This window comes from Rhyacophila brunnea, unplaced genomic scaffold (assembly GCF_057557595.1).
Source record: "Rhyacophila brunnea isolate RB1 unplaced genomic scaffold, BYU_Rbru_1.0 scaffold_1, whole genome shotgun sequence".
Classification (NCBI taxonomy): domain Eukaryota; kingdom Metazoa; phylum Arthropoda; class Insecta; order Trichoptera; family Rhyacophilidae; genus Rhyacophila; species Rhyacophila brunnea.
Genome location: NW_028232751.1, coordinates 12,410,338 through 12,429,087, shown reverse-complemented (window position 1 = coordinate 12,429,087; position 18,750 = coordinate 12,410,338). Strand labels below are relative to the sequence as shown.

At 34.7% G+C, this 18,750-nt stretch overlaps 1 protein-coding gene across 1 annotated transcript in view; it reads left to right on the top strand.

Annotated features, from left to right (window-relative positions):
* The window catches only part of Fkbp14 (peptidyl-prolyl cis-trans isomerase Fkb14), a 70,953-nt gene extending 52,763 nt beyond the window's left edge, over positions 1 to 18,190 (top strand). The window contains exons 2-4 of the mRNA XM_085941374.1: positions 13,295 to 13,383; positions 14,892 to 15,079; positions 16,540 to 18,190. Of these exons, the coding sequence (XP_085797500.1) occupies positions 13,295 to 13,383; positions 14,892 to 15,079; positions 16,540 to 16,725 (463 nt within the window). The 3' untranslated portion in view covers positions 16,726 to 18,190. The remainder of the gene's footprint in view (positions 1 to 13,294; positions 13,384 to 14,891; positions 15,080 to 16,539) is intronic.
* Positions 18,191 to 18,750: the final 560 nt, after the last annotated feature.

The window sequence follows — 18,750 nt, the reverse complement described above, 5'->3', positions numbered from 1 at the left end:
AAATGCAGCTGATGTAACTTTTGTCTATCATTTTTTTTCTGATAAACATTTCCGGTTCTTCTCGGTTTACAGAAAGCCAGCGGCAAACAAATTTTCAAAATAGCCGTTATACTGGATGAGGTTAAGTTAGGTTTTCATTCAGGTTGAATTCATGAATTTTGCCAAAATCGGCTATTAAAATTAGCGCGTTTCCCGCCTAGCTTCCTGTAAACCGACTTGTACCACATTTCCTTACCTTCGTCTTCTTCCACCACTGATCAGATGGAAAGCCGGAACAGTATAAATGCCACTGTACAAAACGTTCGTTTTTTTTGCGTTGATTTAATAATCGAATCGTTATGCAAGCTTGTTGATTGTAGCGGTTAGCTATAGCTAAACTTTTAGGAAAAAAATAATAATTGAATAAGAAATTATGTGTGTAATAAAACTTGCAATCAATAACTATATAGATAAGAATATTATGTTTGATATTTTGAACATAAATACGGAAACATTTTTTAGAAAAAATCTTAAGAAAAAATATTCTCTCGACTCGAACTGCATCCACAGGGTACCGGCTAATTTGCTTTTCCCAATTTAGCCACCTGCATTAATTACGCACCTAATTGCACATATTGCACCTAATTACGATGAAATTAACTATAATTCATGTAACGGACACGCTTCTCTAATTTTCGCTACTTTTGGAGAATGAGCTTTCGTGGTTTGAGTCAAGATATCAATAATAATTATTGATCAATAATTGATTAATCAAGATCAATTGATTTATATCCTGCTTCTGGATTTTTCAAAATTTTAGTTGTAACGCACCTGCATCTTAATAATTAAATAAACTATTTTTTATTCAACGATTTACATGATTTGACAAGATATAAGAATGTAACATTTCAGATGTCAGATAGAACTCGAACCTGCATCCACCGGATTCCGGCCAATGTGCTTTACCAATTATTATCTATCATAGATATATAAACTTATGTTGGTAGTTGTACGTAAGATCTATAGTATTTTACCATAATGACCATAACAGAATCACTCTCTTGAGCAACAACTAGGCAGCCCACAGCTCCACACTTGTCAGACTTATCACCACAAATAATTACTAAAAAATGGGGGATCCATGTTTGGCTTTAAAAAATATTGCATTCTACAATATCATTAGAGTGATATCAACTTATCCAGACTTATTCTTAAAAGTCATCGAGCCAATTGAAACTATCTATAACAATCGAGCTAATTGGAACGACGACGGGCTTGTAGGGCCAGGAAGTAAATACTGACAAGGGGGGACATGCTCCGCGTAGGTCAAAATGGAGCTTTTATGGTATTTTTAAAGCATGATCCTGGACATTCCTTAAACGTTGTAGATAATTAATTTATATAATTTTGAAGCCTTATTATCCTTTATATTTATTTTAAACATTTGATGACTGCATAAAGTATTTTTATTACATAAAATAGTATTCTTTTAAACCTCTCGCTCTAATGTTTTAGAATATAGTCATATTTCAGTACGTCCATGTGCAGTGGTGTTAAGATTTTTTACATTTAAACGCATTTATAAAACCATTAGTATAATTTATGTCGACATTATTATAGTGAAATATTTACGATAAAAAATTATATTGATAATCTCTGTGATCCCAAGTTTGACAAGAATTAGGCATTTTATTATTAAAAAAATGGGCAAGATTTACACATTTGAGGATAATTCTAAAGATACCTATTATAAGCTATGCCTTTGACAATTCAAGTGTGATAAACATCCTACGAATAATGATTGCTTTATAATAATTATTGACCTAAGAATAAGGTAGTATTTTTTTTAAAAAACGCCATTTATTTTGGTATTTTCCAGTGGTTAAGCTACAATATACGACCGTAGCCATAAATTGACAAACAATAACTGAAGTAGGTAGTAAAATCATGTTGCGAAAAACACGCGCTTGAACATGTACATAACCGAAAAAAAAATTTAAACGGTAAATATAAAAATAACATCATCATCAGCCTGAATCTATCCACTGCTGGATGAAGGCCTCTTCAAGTTGCTTCCACTTCTCTCGGTCCTGTGCATTGCGTTGCCACGTACTTCCGCAGAACTTTATCATTTCATCGATCCAGCGGCCTCTAGGTCTACCTTGTGGACGTTTTGTACTTCTTGGATACCACTGGATGACTAGATTTGTCCAACGATTGTCTCTTCTTCGAGCTATGTGTCCAGCCCATCTCCATTTAAGGCTTTTAATAAACTCTATTACATCGCAAACCCTTGTCTGCTTCCTTATCCACTCATTCCTCTTTTTGTCCTTTCGCGTTATGCCCAGCATGCACCTCTCCATACCACGTTGTGCTACTCTAAGTTTCTGGATCTCTCTTTTACTTAGGGTCCATGTTTCACACGCATATGTCATCACGGGAAGCACACACTGGTTGAACACTTTGCGCTTTAGGCACAGTGGAAGGTCACTTTTGAAGACATTTTTCAGGCGGCCAAAAGCACTCCAGCCTAGCTTTACTCTGCGAACAATTTCATCAAATATACATCCATCTATAGATACTTGTTGTCCCAGATAGATGTAGCTTTTCACCTGTTCGAGCTGAGTGCCATTGATGAGGATCTCTTTTTGGCCTGCAAAGCAGTTGAACATGACTTTCGTCTTTGTTACATTTATTTTCAAACCTACTTTGTTGCTTACTTCAGCGAGTTCCTGCATTCTGCTTTGGAGGTCTTCTGAGTCTTGCGAGAAAATTACTATGTCATCGGCAAAGCGCAGATGACTCAGGTATTCTCCATTTATGGGGATCCCTTTGTCATTCCAGTCAAGTTGCCTGAATAAGTCTTCAAGGGTAGCTGTAAATAGTTTAGGTGAGATTGTATCACCTTGTCGGACTCCTTTGCTGATAGGAAATCTGCGCGATGGTTTATGGAGATTTACAGATGCTGTTGCGCTACTGTATATATTATTGAAAATATTTATATAGCGTCCAGGGATTCCTTGTTTTCTGAGTGCGTCGAGTATTGAACATTTCTTTATCGAATCAAACGCCTTCTCATAGTCTATAAAACCCATGCATAGTGGCAGTTTGTATTCCTGGTACCGCTCTATGATTTCTCTGACGACTTGGATATGGTCCATAGTGCTGTATCCTCCTCTAAATCCGGCTTGTTCTCTCGGTTGGTTCTCGTCTAGTACATTTTGCAGACGGTTTGAGAGAATTTTTGTGAACGTCTTGTAGAGAATAGGGAGTAGACTTATTGGACGATAATTTGCTAGGTCTTCTCTGTCACCTTTTTTGTGAAGAATGACAATGCTGGCATTTTTCCATACCTCTGGGACATCCTCTTTGCATATGCAGGCTGTGAACAATTGTGCAAGTACTTCATTTGCATCCTTTCCTGCTTTTTTGAGGATATCTATCGTTAAACCGTCTTCCCCGGGGGCTTTCCCACTTTTCATGTAATTTAAAGCATGGGTTACTTCCCAGGATGTAATTTCGGGAGTATGGTCTTCCGAATTTCCATTTCTCTGAAGATCTAAGTCTATAGTCGTATTGTCAGTGTCATCACTGTAGAGATCGCTGTAGAACTCTTCAACTCGGCTTAACAAGTGTTCCCAATTTCTGACGATAGAACCATCTTTTGCTTTTAGTGCTGTGATTTGACGTTTTCCTATCGACAAGCATTGCTTGTTTTTGTTTAAACTTCTGCCTGCTTTCACAATTGCTTGTATGAGGTTTACATTGAATTTACGAAGGTCTTCTCTAATCTTCCTTCGGAGGGTTTTGCAAAGTGATGAAAACTCCATATCGTTTTGCGCCTGTCTATCGCTCTTGGTTTTCCTTCTCTGCTCCATAAGATTCAATGTTGCCTTCGAAAGCTTGGTGGAAGGTGTAACTTCTGAGCTTTTTACGCCTGTTTTTTCTGCACATTGTAGAATAATATTCGTTATATCCTCCGCGTTGGATAGGGAAACGGTTTCGTTCTCATCTAAGAAAGCCGATAGTGCATTTTTGAGTTCATTTTGGAATTCAGTATTGTTCTGCATGTATACGCGAGCATTTGACTTCTTCTGCAGTTTGGATCTTTCTGATTTGACGTTCAATCTTATCTTACATCTCACCATCCGGTGATCACTGCCGGTGTTAAACTGATTGATCACCTTACAGTTTAAAAATGTATATTTTCTGTCAGCGAGGATGTAATCGATTTCGCTGGTCCTTCCTGTCGGGCTTCTCCACGTCCATTTACGTGTAGGTTTATGTTGAAAAAAGGAATTCATGATGTGAAGATTGTTGGTTTCAGCAAACTCTACAAGCATGTCCCCTCTACCATCCCTTGAGCCATGTCCGAAATGTCCGACCGCTACGTCATCTCTTTGGTATGATCCAATACGTGCATTGAAATCTCCCATTATGATGTTGAAGTGGCATTTACTTTTATTTTTCAAGGATGTTATTTCCTCGTAAAACTCTTCCACTTTTTCATCAGGATAGCTCTGTGTCGGAGCATATACTTGCAAAATCTGAATGCGGTACCTAGCATTGATTTTAAGTATCACGCTTGCGACCCTGTCAGAAATGCAGTTGAACTCGACTATGCGGTCCCTCCAGGCTTTGTTGACAACAAATCCAACACCGCTCGTGCGTCCTTCATCGGTTCCTTTGGAGTACAGCACATGTCCGCTTTGTAAAGTAATAATACTCTCACCTTTACGCCTTACTTCGCTGAGTCCGACAACATCCCAGTGGATATTCCGGAGCTCTTCTTGAAACTCTACAAGTTTGGCATCGCTGGACAATGTTCTTGCGTTATATGTAGCAATGGTCATCTGTTGGCAGCCTTTTCCGGGTCTCCGGGGATTTTTAGCACCCTCTGCCTTCCTTCGCTGATCGCTGCCGTGATCAGTATCAGGTTGGCCTCCGGAGAATGAGGGCCGGGTTCTAGAAGTTTTTGTTTTCATATGAATCCTCACACATTTGAGGATAATTCTAAAGATACCTATTATAAGCTATGCCTTTGACAATTCAAGTGTGATAAACATCATAACACATAATGATTGCTTTATAATAATTATTGACCTAAGAATAAGGTAGTATTTTTTTTTAAAAACGCCATTTATTTTGGTATTTTCCAGTGGTTAAGCTACAATATACGACCGTAGCCATAAATTGACAAACAATAACTGAAGTAGGTAGTAAAATCATGTTGCGAAAAACACGCGCTTGAACATGTACATAACCGAAAAAAAAATTTAAACGGTAAATATAAAAATAACATATTTTATATTATCTTTGTTTGTATTACAACACAAACTCAAGTCAAAGTGTTTTATAAAATCGGTGATGTCTTTTGTTACATTAAAAAAATTCATACCCATTACTTACGGGCCTTATAGCTATCATGAATTTTATTTATTTTTACAGATAGGTAGATAGAATATTTTTTCTAACGGAATAAATAAACATGTTTATATATAGACAGCCTTACTTATATAAAACATCTACAATTTAAAATATACTCTTTTACAATCTGTAACCATACCGCAGATAGATCATTAATACATAACTAAAAAGGATTTAAAGTAAGACACATTGTAATTGTCTAGAACAATCCATGTTTTTTCGGTACTGTTCGGTTATCAGGAATACAGCGGAAAACACATTTTGAAAATACCCGATATACTGGATTATTTGTTAGTTTGGGTTAGTTTAGGTAAGGTTAGGTTGGGTTAGGTTAGGTTAGGTTTGGTTAGGTTAACCTAACAAATAATCCAGTTTATCGGCTATTTTCAAAATGTGTTTTCCGCTATATTCCTGATAACCGAACAGTACCGTTTTTTTTTCATTTAATAAAATTAGTTAAACTAAGTTATAACAAATAAAATAAATTTAAAGTTAGATAAACTTTCAATGTATTCATTTTAGTGTATTAAATATTTCAGTGTATTCGTTAATGGATCCCATCTCATTATTACATATTATATTGTTATACCGTTCAAATTTAGTTTAAGTTTTAATGTATTTTATATTTATTTTAAAAAGCATAAATGTTTCCACGAAATATAAATCTGTATAAAACTCCAATAAACATTACATGCCAAGCTAGTAGATATATAAATATAAAAGTAGTAGATATAAATATGTTAGAGAACAAATTCAGGGTGCAACAAACTGAACTTTTAATTGCATATTGTTCCCTTTTAACAACGAACTGTTTTCTTGTTAATGTTTTTTGTGTGAATGAAATTGTTTTTATTTTATTTTATCTTGCAGTTCTCTGCAGTGAACAAAGTGTGGTGACAAAATAGTTATAGTGTTTATTCAAGATGTCATTGCTGCTTTATAATATTAAACATTAAATATTATGATCGATTAAAAAAGTAAAATCCACATTAAAGGGTTGACAATAATTCATTGGCGAAGGGTGGAAGGGAGGTATGCTGTTAAGATCCGATATAAATAGTGCACACTAAACTTTGTCAGGAATACGTATTGGTTTTCATTAAACTAAGACAACAATTTACAGACAGTGTTGGTTAGTTTTAAAAAATAAATTAAATCCTGCCTATACCAACCATATTTATAGTTTAGGCGTGCTATGTGCGATCCGATAGTGCCCACTTTTTCAGTCATTCTTATTTGTTTTCTTTGAATTAAGAAAACGTATTACAGATGCTGTTGATTAGTTTTTTTAAATTCATTAAGCCCTGCCTAAACCAAACCATAAGAGATACAAAATATTCTCATATATAAAATATCTAAATGTATGATTTAATGGCATAATTTTAGATATTTTATAGATAGACAACTATTTTTTGACTGTTATCTAATAATGGCATGGTTTTTAAACTAACCAATACTATCTGCATAATATATAGTAGTCCTAGTTCAATGAAAACAAATATAGATATATGACTGACAATTTTTAATGCGTAGTATTTATATCGGATCTTAACAGCCTACCTCCACCCTTCGCCAGTGGTCAATATTAAACATTAAATGTAATCGATTAAAAAGTAGAATCCACATTAAAGGGTTGCATGATGTATTTCATTCAATAAAAAAAGTTTTCTGTTTCATTTCGGGGGCTAATTTAATTAATAATTGCAAAACAGTAATCCTCAATTTTCGGACAACCTTCCTCAATCTGGAACGAAATGAAAACTTAGTTGTTTCTATAAAAGCTTTGATAGTAGATACGTATGTAGTGTGTAATAGTTCAATATAAAACGTTGCATACAAAATTGTAATCTTGGAAGCAATATTATTATTTTTATCGTGAATGTGTTTTAAATTGCAATTTTCTTTTCTGGATACCATCCATCACTTTAAGGATTTCAAACAGCTTTGCAACGACGAGTCGTGTTGGCTGTCTTGTACCACATCTCGAATAGTTTTCACCGGTAATAGTAGACGTAAAATGTACGATACACAGGTGCACACATAAGGCAGCGTAACGTCGCATCATGTCGCGTCTCGAGTATGACACCCGTACACTGTACGGTTACGGACGTCAGTACCCGCCCGCTACCTGTCGAGTAATTGCGTTATCAACCTGTGTAACGGAAACAACCAGCGAAGGCCAACCAACAATTCTCAGGCCTACTTACAAATTAGAACGCGATTTCGGTGAATATTGATAGTATACAAAATACTATCGAGTGCTTGTAGTAATCACTGAAGAAGGAGAACGGAGAACCGATCATAATGTAGTATTCTGTATGAGGTGCCCAATGTGACTGTACGAAGCGCCAGAAAAAAATACAAATTATATAGGTACAACAATACAATACAGAAACCTGTGCCGGTGCCGGTGCCGGTGCCTTAATCGGTTAATAACTTCTTCTTCGACCATATCCGCCCATTTGTTGGAACATATATATATAGACAATACGTGCCGCCTCCAACAATCTCTGTCGCTAGCCAGTCTTCTTGCATCGTTCCAGATCATATCAGCATCCCGTAGCTTCACCGTATCTGCCTAAGGGCAGCACAAATCCAGGGATGCTACTGCAAGGACGTAAAAACAATTGGTACCAAGGCCTGAACAAAAACGAACCACACGTGCGAGTGTACGATTATATCTCCGCAATATGCGTTAGAGTAAGATAGAATTTCTACGCCCGAATTAAATATTTTTTGTAAACAGTGATTTGAATGACTACGTTCATTTAAAAACTTCGAGCACGTGTTGCTGAAATTTATTGTTTTTGTGTTAAATATGAATTAACTATGTTGTGTTTAAATTTGGTAGCCGTACTGAGAAGCAACATATGGTGGTATAACGTTTCATAATTAAGTTAATAATAATAAAATTGCAAGCAAATACGCAAGAAACACGGCTTCATTTTGCCTAAGGATAGCTACTCTATTTATAGTATTACTCTGAGATGGATATTTCTTGGCATGGTCTATGAATCAAACTTAGTAATGTCAGGGCTCGAAATGGAACGGAACGGACCGGAGCGCCGTTCCGGCTCGTGAAATTTGTAAAATTATCGATCCGTCTCGTGGAAAAAAATATTTTGACCATCTGAGCTAGAAAGGCCATAGAATAGAAAATCTCACACTTATTTTTATAAAATACACACGATTTGATGACTATGTTTGATGACTATATACTAAAATTTGTCGAGCGCTCCGGTTCGTAAACTTTTCCATTTCGAGCGCTGAGTAATGTTATTATTAGTTATTAACTACTACGATTCAAATTACAAAGCCACGCTATCCGCAAAATAGATGACTCGTTGCATGAAGGCTTTATGAATAAAACCCCCCTAAAAATAAAGTAGCGTGTTCATACGAATTTAAAATTGTATGTTTCTGATGATCTATGACTGTTGTCAATAAACAAATTTCAAAATGCCCAAAAGTGAAATGAATAATTTGAAATTTTAAAGAAACCATGGCGTGGCGTTGCAGGCTTTATATTAAAATGAAAATATTGGTATTTTTCGCAAAAAAAATATAAAATTTCAATGAAATCTACAATTTTGCGGGCTATACAAACATGTGTGGAATAATTCTAATATCTTATTCGCATATTCATATGTTTTATGTACAAATAATAAACATTTTGTATTGCCAAAGCGTCCTTAATTGACATTTACAGATGGCCAAACATTATTTTGATTGTTGAACAAATAATAAATATGTTTTAAATTTAACCTTAGTCTAATTGGAGGCCATTCATCACATACCCCATGCATTATCGCAATGTCTTTAAAATAAGTAGAGACTAATCAATAATTCAACAGTTAATTCACGGTAAATGATTTCTCCCCGTTTTTTGTTACTTTTAAAATAATATTCAAAGATTGGAGTATTTACGTATTAAAATAGTTTTATTGTTCTTCCACGCAGATTATATATACTCTTGATGGTTTCATTGATCTAGCAAGACAATAATATTATGTAGTCGACGTTTTTAAAACCCAGGGATTTCACTTTTTAATAAAACTGTTTACTACTACTGGTTTTATCACCAGACTTAGTGCAATTGCCAGCCTAATTATCGGCCTGGCTCATCAAGAGATAGATCTCTTGAAACGGCGCCGAATTTATTTGATATAGCAAATCGAATGTTTGCACATGCTTAACGTTTTTTTTTAGACAACATTTTAAAATAAAAATGTCGTATTTAATCGAGTCATTGCCCCTGAATAATTTGTCTGGAGCGGATATTCTGAATCTAATATTCAACGGAATGATTTTTTTGTTTCAATTAAAATATCTATTTAATCCAGAATATATTTATATAATATTATAGATATAATATTGTGTAAATAATACTATTATCCATTTTCTTCTGCCTGTTCGACAGACACAGAACAGATTAAAGACCAAGACTTAATGAAGATCAGGTCATAAAACGCAAGAAATACAAAGCCCGCTGGGTGTGTTCGTCGATATTACCGATATTGAATGCGCGTTTCGTTTACGTAACGAACTTTTATGGCACAGACGTCAATATTGAAGGTAACCCACTTGGGTATCATTCTAACTATTAACCACTGCCATTTTTTAATTGAAACTTTTTATCAGCGGTAGCGTTAATCCTGTTGTTTTACAATGCAAAAACGGAACGAATGTCGAATACTGTCGGTAAAACTACACTTCGCTATGCATAATAATAATATTAACTGTTAATTATTGAGTTTCGCTGACTCAAGTATGCCAAAATCATCCGCACAACGATCGAAATATTATCAATCAAAAGAAAACGTGCGAATGCGACAGTATCCGAGAATGGAGAGAAATACGAAAGGACTCACTGCTGTAGTGTGTGGTCGCCATACACACACGCTTTTAGTGAGAGGCCACATAATAATTATTCACAGTGGATAGATATTCCCTTGTCGAAATATATTGAAATTGGGCGCACTGCGTCACAGCGATGAATCGGCGATGTAATTTGTTTGTCCGCAAAGGGCGCTTTGTGCTCTGGACTGGCCTGGCCGAGAGACTCAATATTATACAATCTGAATAGAGGCCCATCGCCCATCTATTGTTTTGACGTCACAATAGTATGCATGTACACACATATTACGTTTAGTTTGGCCGAGGATAGCTATGGTGACGTCACAGCAATTGCTATCTGATTCAATGCTGTGAAATAAATTACACCGTATTTATATCCACTATTTCCTTTATCTTTTTGTGCCACTTCACCGTGTCTGAATAATTATACGCATGCAGTTGCCCGTATCATATCTACTACACCGTGAGAAGTTGTATCTGAAAACGATGGCTGCAAAATCATATCTGACAGCGCTCGAAATGGAAAAGTTTACAAACCGTAGCGCTCAACAGTTTTCTGAAGATATTTACATGTTATCAAATTTTATGTGTATTTCATAAAAAAATAAGTGTGTTAGATTTTATATTAGGCCTATCTAGCTCAGACGATAATTTTACCGATTTCACGAACGGGAACGGCGCTCCGGTCCATTTCGAGCCCTGATATCTTATCTATTAGTGACGTAATAACACCGAAATACAAGGGAAAGGTAGAAGAAAATATGTAGACAGACGTGAGTAAATTAGAAATACCTACCATCAAACCGTACCTATATATTTATATAAAATTCTGGTAGATAGGTACTCGGTAAGTACCAAGTCGTATTGATACTTACGATATCTGATAATAACGCTGTCATTCACCAATCAATATCACATAAATGTCATTATTGAATCATTATTTGATTAATTAGATAGATCTGATAGTAATGTTACATTAATTGGAACATTACTATCTGCAGAACGCGGACTTCTTGATCTGAAAGCTATACGGCCATCTCTTTTTGGGACGGCAGTGCACTGTGAACTGTGATACGTAAAATGCAATGCGTACAATTTACATGTAATCCCGCTTCTCATCTTTTTACTGGGCGCCGCTGCTTTGATCTGGTTTGGATTGCTGGATTCAACCTAGCTACGCGCAAAATTACTGTCACACAAAACCATATCGAAGATTTTTATTAAAATTTATTATGTGATATAAGGAAAAACAGGGGTAGGCAACATTTTTCAGTCATTTGTACTGCATTAACTTTATCATAACATAATAATTCTGTATGCGAGTCTAAAATCATGTTGAGGCAATCAGGGAAAACAAGGAATATTAAGTTTTGAAACACTTTGTATGTGAACTTCTGTTTCTGTTTGATATTTACTAGTTCAGAGTGGTTAATTCGACTCGTCCCCTTTCTAATGTACATTATGTAGGTATTATGGTTAATTTGTATATTCAACACATTTTCAATTACTTATTTCTGCTTGTTTTTCTTTTGCATACTATTTAAAGATCTCTAGGCAAAATTATCGGCACTCATTATAACTTTTTAATAGGTAGACTGCCTTCTAAGCGTTATCTCTGACACAACCTCTTGTGGCTGCGATCGGTGATATTCCTCATCGAATGTATGACACTGCCTGTAACAATCGTTGATTTCTCCAGCTTCAATTATTTATCCCGCACATAATATTTACCTACGCGCCACGGCACCCGCGCGCGCGTCTGCGTGAGCTCCAAAAATGTTAGCAAACAGTTTGGCATGAACTGACTGAACTACACCAATGGGTGTCCTCAATGTCCCCTTTCCCAGCATATTCAGTAAAGCAATCGGCTCACACTTACCTTCCGAGTTGCCAACTTTTTCTTGCCAGGTCTAGCATTTTTGAATAGGCATCTAGCTTGCAATATTTCCATCTGGCGTTAAATCTAGCGTTTTTCGAAATCGCAAACAGCTTAAAACGTCTTGTAATAAAGTTAGAATACTACACTAGATTTGCTCTAAAATCAATATGCTGGTCATACGTACTTTCATACCAGAAAATATATATCTGTTAACATTCTGTTGATGTGCTCAGTGTGTTCAATACGCGGACTATAATGAATAATGACGTGTATGCGTCTGTGGATCTTGCGTTGCATTGCAGCCAATGACAGTCATTGATTGCAGCAGATTAAAAACAATTATTTATACACAATATTATGCATAACTAAAACACTAAATGTTAGATACAAAATGACGACTAAATTTCTTACCTGCATTAATAATTAATTGTTTTATTGACCTATTTTATTAGTGTAGAATACTATTTTTTTTTCAATCTTTCTTCTTGTAAAACGATGTTTACAATAAATTGCGACACATTTTTTTTTTGAAATGATGGTCTCTAGACACTTTTTCAATTTTAAAAAAATCTAGCATTTTATTCTGCCATCTGGCTTATTTTCTTACCCTATCTGGAATATTTTTGTGAATGACAGTTGGCAACACTGCTTACCAGGGGGGCCCGGCATGGTGGCTTGACCGGTTAAGTGACATAAAAATTCACCATTATTTGCGCTATTTGACGAGCAGTATTTTATTTTATAATTATTTTTAGTGTTTCCGACTATTAAAAATGACTATCCAATATGGCGAATGGTCGCATGTTACTTAGCTATCACAAAAGGGGGTCGCGATCAGTGCTTCATAATACGATGCCGAGTGCTAACAGCTCAATAATTCAAGTGGATTTATTTAGAAATCACTAAAAATACACGAAGTTACCCTTAAGTTTACCTCACGGAATACCATTTGGAGATCACTAATGTAGAACATTACACTATTCTTATCCTTAGCGATAGGTTGGGGGGCCCGCCAAACATTGTGGCCTGGGGGCCCGCTTTAAGATGTGGGGGCCATGCTGCTTACCATCATATTGCGGGCTCCATTTGGTAGTGGATTCCTGTCGTGAAAAAGATATAACAAGCTTAAAAAATATTTTCTTTTGTTTCCAGTTATGACCGTGATCAGCCATTCACCTTCCAGCTTGGAGTTGGACAAGTCATCAAAGGATGGGACCAAGGATTAGTTGACATGTGTGTCGGTTAGTAAACACTCTTTATCAAAATCCTCTTTGGAAGATAAGTGGTAGGTATCTATGGATTTTTTTTGCTGATAGGTATTTTGAATTAGGAATAGCACTTTTGGCTTCGAACAAGCACTTTTCCATCAAAGAAATTTTCTCTTAGACCATGGATGTTTAACCATGACTTCGCGAAAAGCTTTTTCACAGAAAATAAATATGCGTCCAGACTCGATGCTCTTTAAAATTTTGGGACATTTTATGTTATCCCCGTTGAAGTTATAGATACCATATAATGAGGTTATAGCTTCCACACTGCTGAGCCTGACATTATGTAAAAACATTATTTCTTACTGAAAACCAGATTACAAAGGATAATTTTGTACACGTTTGCCCTAATTATCGTATATTGGTCGTGGGTAGGGAATCCAATCCCGAGCCAAAATTCTGATCCCGGGATTTCGGGATTACAATTTTACAATCCCGGGATCCCGGGACTGGTCCCGGGATTGGCATTTTTTTCCATTGTTAATATATTTTTTTTATATTTACAAATAACATTGATAAAATCGGTCAAAAATAAATCTAGTATAATTTATACTATTTAAGACATTTATTGTTAATATTGTATACGTTCAATCTAGGAAATACACAAGCTTAATGGAGAAAATAATAATGTAATACAAATAATAATGTGAATTTAATATGAGAATGCTGTTTCTGATAGCAAAGACATAATGAATGGATTAGCGAGATTTAAAATAGTAAAGCAAATAATCATGGTGTACTTATGGCCTTTCCGCTTCATAAATCTAATTAGTCAGCCAAATATGAAACTGCCGTAAAACGTATGATAGCATGGTGGAATTACTTTGTTAAAAGTGCGAAGCATTGTTTTTTCTAATCTTTCTCATTTTTAATAATTTATGTGAAAAAATAAAATGAGTCGGCAACCTACACATGGGTATAAATCAAACTTCATTCAAACCTAGTTTATTTCTAATGTAGATAGTTATGTTTTTATTAAAAGTATTTTTTCTGTTATATTTTCGCTTTTATTTTATTTTCCATAAAAATTGATAAAAAAATCAATCCCGAAATCCCGGGATTATGTTTATCAATCCCGGGATTCATAGGTATCGAAAATAGCTCGGGATCCCTAGTCGTGGGGATAAACTTTTAGCTGGTAATACTTGCTATATTGATTCTTACTTCAATATAGGCATAGTATATTTTCCCAAGGGCTTACCCTTACTCTGATAGGTAGATTTTCATTTGCAAAAGTGCTTGAAGTGGTACTTCAGGTGATAAATACACTATACGCAATAGTACTAAACCTTATTTTAGGAATTATAATTATGTACGTCATTTCAAACCCATTCTAAGCCGGAATACATTATTGGCTAAATTGTTAACACTATGTAATACATTAAAAACAATTCTAAGTGAAGTTTTCAATTATTTCAGCAAACGCTGTCTCGGCTGGATTGAATATATACCTAGTCTTTACAGATATTTTGTTTTTACAGGTGAGAAACGTAAGCTGACAATTCCTGCATCTTTGGGATACGGAGAGCGCGGAGCCGGCAACGTTATTCCTGGAGGAGCAACTCTTTACTTCGATGTGGAACTCATCAATATCGGAGACTCACCACCGACCACCAATGTTTTCAAAGAAATCGACTTTGACAAGGACAATATGCTCTCAAGAGAAGAGGTGAGTTTTCAACATACCTCTATTACAGGTAATTTCATAGAGCCTTATTAGAGCATTGTGCAGTCCAGAACTTGTTCCTAAGTAGCAATTGCCTCGTATGGCGTAGTTCCATTGCTCCGAGTAGTTTGAGGCTCTACCTTGGATGTTTAGCTAGCATGAGTTGAAGCAATATAGAAAACATTTCTTGTTCTGCAAAGTATACATACTAAGTCTTGGAAATTAACACAATTCGATAACTCTATGAACTATGCCTATATACTATTATAATATAATATAGCAGGGGTGGCGAACCTATGGCTCGAGTGAAAAATTGACCAACGTGTGGCCCAAGACGAAAATATTTTCCTAAAAAAAACGAGCTTACTTTTCAGCACGTCAGACAGTCAAAAAATATTTTTTGGGTAATGTTGGCACGCGTATGCAAAAAGGTTCGCCAACCCTGTAATATAGCATATTATGCGTTGTCATAGTAATATTGGTACACATACATAGTATGTGACTTTTTAAGTAGAATGTTAAGAAAAAAAACCTTGAAATTTACTGTCCACTGAGTCACACAAAAATAAGGGAAGTGGGTTATGTTATATGTGTAAGGTACGATTCTTGAGTGTGGAGAAAAATGGGGTAAATATAACACGTGTTAAAGAATGTTATTTTCCATATTTATGTCTGTATCAAATTCATTAAAGTTTGTCACGTTAACAAAACGCGCATACAATATTGATAATATTTGTTAACATTCCGGCACCTTTGTAATATCTTGCGTTTAATAACCTAACTCATCAAGTAATTAATTAACCTAAAAGTCTCGGTCTATAGCGACTGGCTTTCGCAGTAGTGTTCACTCTTACTGCAACATGGAACTTTCAACTATGTACAGATATATCAGAACTATGTTTTATGGAATTTACTACAGAACAGTGATGAGCAAGGAGAGAACCATAATTATGCTGGATTTAAATACACATGGGTGTCTTGCCCTTCAAAACACTGGGAGAAATCCCGATAAGCAGTCGAGTCCCAAATACACAATGATTTGCTAAACATTGTTATTTTATATTTTAATCATGAATATCGATTCATCACAGACAAATGAAACTGTTTGTTATTGAGTTATGCAATTATTCATGGTATCTTTTTGTGTTGTGTTTATCACATTTTTATCGTTCTCAGAACTGTTCCTTATTCTACAATAAGATTTGTTCGTTTGCAATTTTATAATATTATGTTGGTACATATGGATAACTATTAGCCATACTTATTCACTATGAAATTTGAAAAAGCAATATTACATGTAATTTACCTAGTCTGCAGCATTTGAATACTGTAGTACCAAATTCTGTAACTATCAGATCTCTTTAGAAATTCAAAGTTGCTGTCTCATTCTGGTACAAAACGAAACTGATTCGTCTTTAGTATATATGAAAAGTTCAACGTATTTATTTCCTCTATTGTTTCAGGTGAGCGAATACCTCAAGAAACAGATGGTTGCTGCTGATGGCGGTGAAACTCAAAGTGAAGAAATCAAGAGCATGTTGGAAGACCATGACAAGTTAGTCGAAGAGATATTCCAGCATGAAGATAAAGACAAGAATGGTTTTATCAGCCACGATGAGTTCTCAGGACCAAAACACGATGAATTGTAAATAAATATATCAACACCATCATTAACTCCTAACGCAATGAGGAAGTGGAAAAAATTGGTTAGATAGAGTTGAAGTTATTGTTTAATGAGATTTTATGACGATTTACATTCGGTTACATTTGTATAAAAACTAACTCAAATTTTGTTGTGATGAAGGTATTTAATACACCGAACACATACTTTAGTCCATGTATGATTACAGCGTAAGAATGTTAATAGTTGGTAATTTAGGTACTATTACCACCCGATTCAAGTCAATATTTTCTATACATTCTAAGTCAATCAAGCTCATTATGACAGGCTTACGAAAATCTGAATTATTCTCAGAATTACCATTTGGTTGTTGTAGAAGCTAAACTTAACTTATACGTAAATGACTAATATAAAAGTTTCTAGTGTGAATAAATAACACTTTTGTACACAATTACCTACAGCCCTTTTTATAGTCCCCTTTATTTACCAGATTGTGTTATCTCGCATGGACTGATTGTCACTACGACAACAATTTAGATAGTTATTAAGAGCAGCTCCTATCATCCGATGGAATAAACAAAAATGCGCAATAACAACTTGAAAATCAATTATTAGCTACTAACAAATAATTAGCCTCCTTGAGTACCAGCATAATATTATATGTCACCTAATGCTGCAACAATTTTTTGTTTGTATTTCCACTGTTTCAAAAATACCAAAAATGCATCAACCATTTTCCAATTCCACGAGTATGTAAATGTAAATAGATACTACATTACGTATGTAGATGATAATATATTAACCTTGTGTTCAATCAGTATCTTTGATTGGTAAAATACATTCCAGTAGAATTAACTGACTTATTTATTGTCTCCTATATTATAGTGACTGAGTTGCACCACGAAACATCGCATACAGATTACCGAAATATTAGGATAATTGCAGGGCTGCGTCGTGATTTATGGTATATTTATAGGACCGTTTTTAAATTGAAATTTCTCTGAGTTGAATTTAGATTTTTTAAATGACTACAACCCTGAATAAATGTATCCGTGAGGTCAATAAGTCATATTTTTACAATTCCGATAAAATGTGACAATTTTTGTAAATAGGTCGGTACTTATTCTTATTCTGTTGAAATTTAAATATTTATTTAATTAAATCCACTGAGATTCATTTTTTCCTATAAATATTTTGCTAGCTGATCCATAACTTTACAATAATTTACTGATCGAAAAATATTACTAAAGGGTTGTATTATTCAGAAAGAATGTTCTGTGTGATTAATATATGTTTTTCGTTGAACATTTTGTTTTGTACCTATCGTTGTATAGTTGGATTTATGAAATCATTAAAGTAACTCGAATAAATCATCAAAATTTCAATGTTTTTCTTGATAATTTATTTGTTAATTCTAGTTATTTTGTATAAATTTGATAAAATAAATATTTTCTGAAAATCTCTCTTTTAATATGCTCAAAAATAATGATCCATGTATCCTATTTATATAATATACCCTGATCCAATAAATATTCATATATGTATTATACGAACTAGGGATTGCAATACCGGTATTTCAAAACCGGTATTCCAGTATTTATCAATACCAAAATACCGGTTTTAAAAATCCAAAATACCGGAATTTTCGGTATTTATCAATCAAATTAATTTATTTTACATATAATGAACATAACAAATTACAAAATTAAAGCGTTCATGACAATTTTTTAAATAAAAATACAGAGAAATGTGACTTAATAAGTAATAAAATAAGAAAAGAAATAAAATAAAGCAACAAATATAAAAGTAGATGGAAGTACACAGAGTGAACTATTGATAGTCCCTATCTTAAAAACTTATAAAACAACGTCCACCTAAATTCACCTCACGTAAGTGGAATATATCAATATCTGAAGCGATGTCATGAAACATGGTTATTGCCCTTCCAATTGGCATCTCTAATGGCAGGTTAGTTCTACACCTTAGGGAGAACAAACAACGGATGCCCTCGATTCATAAGGTAATTATCAGAGACACACAAGCCAACACCACC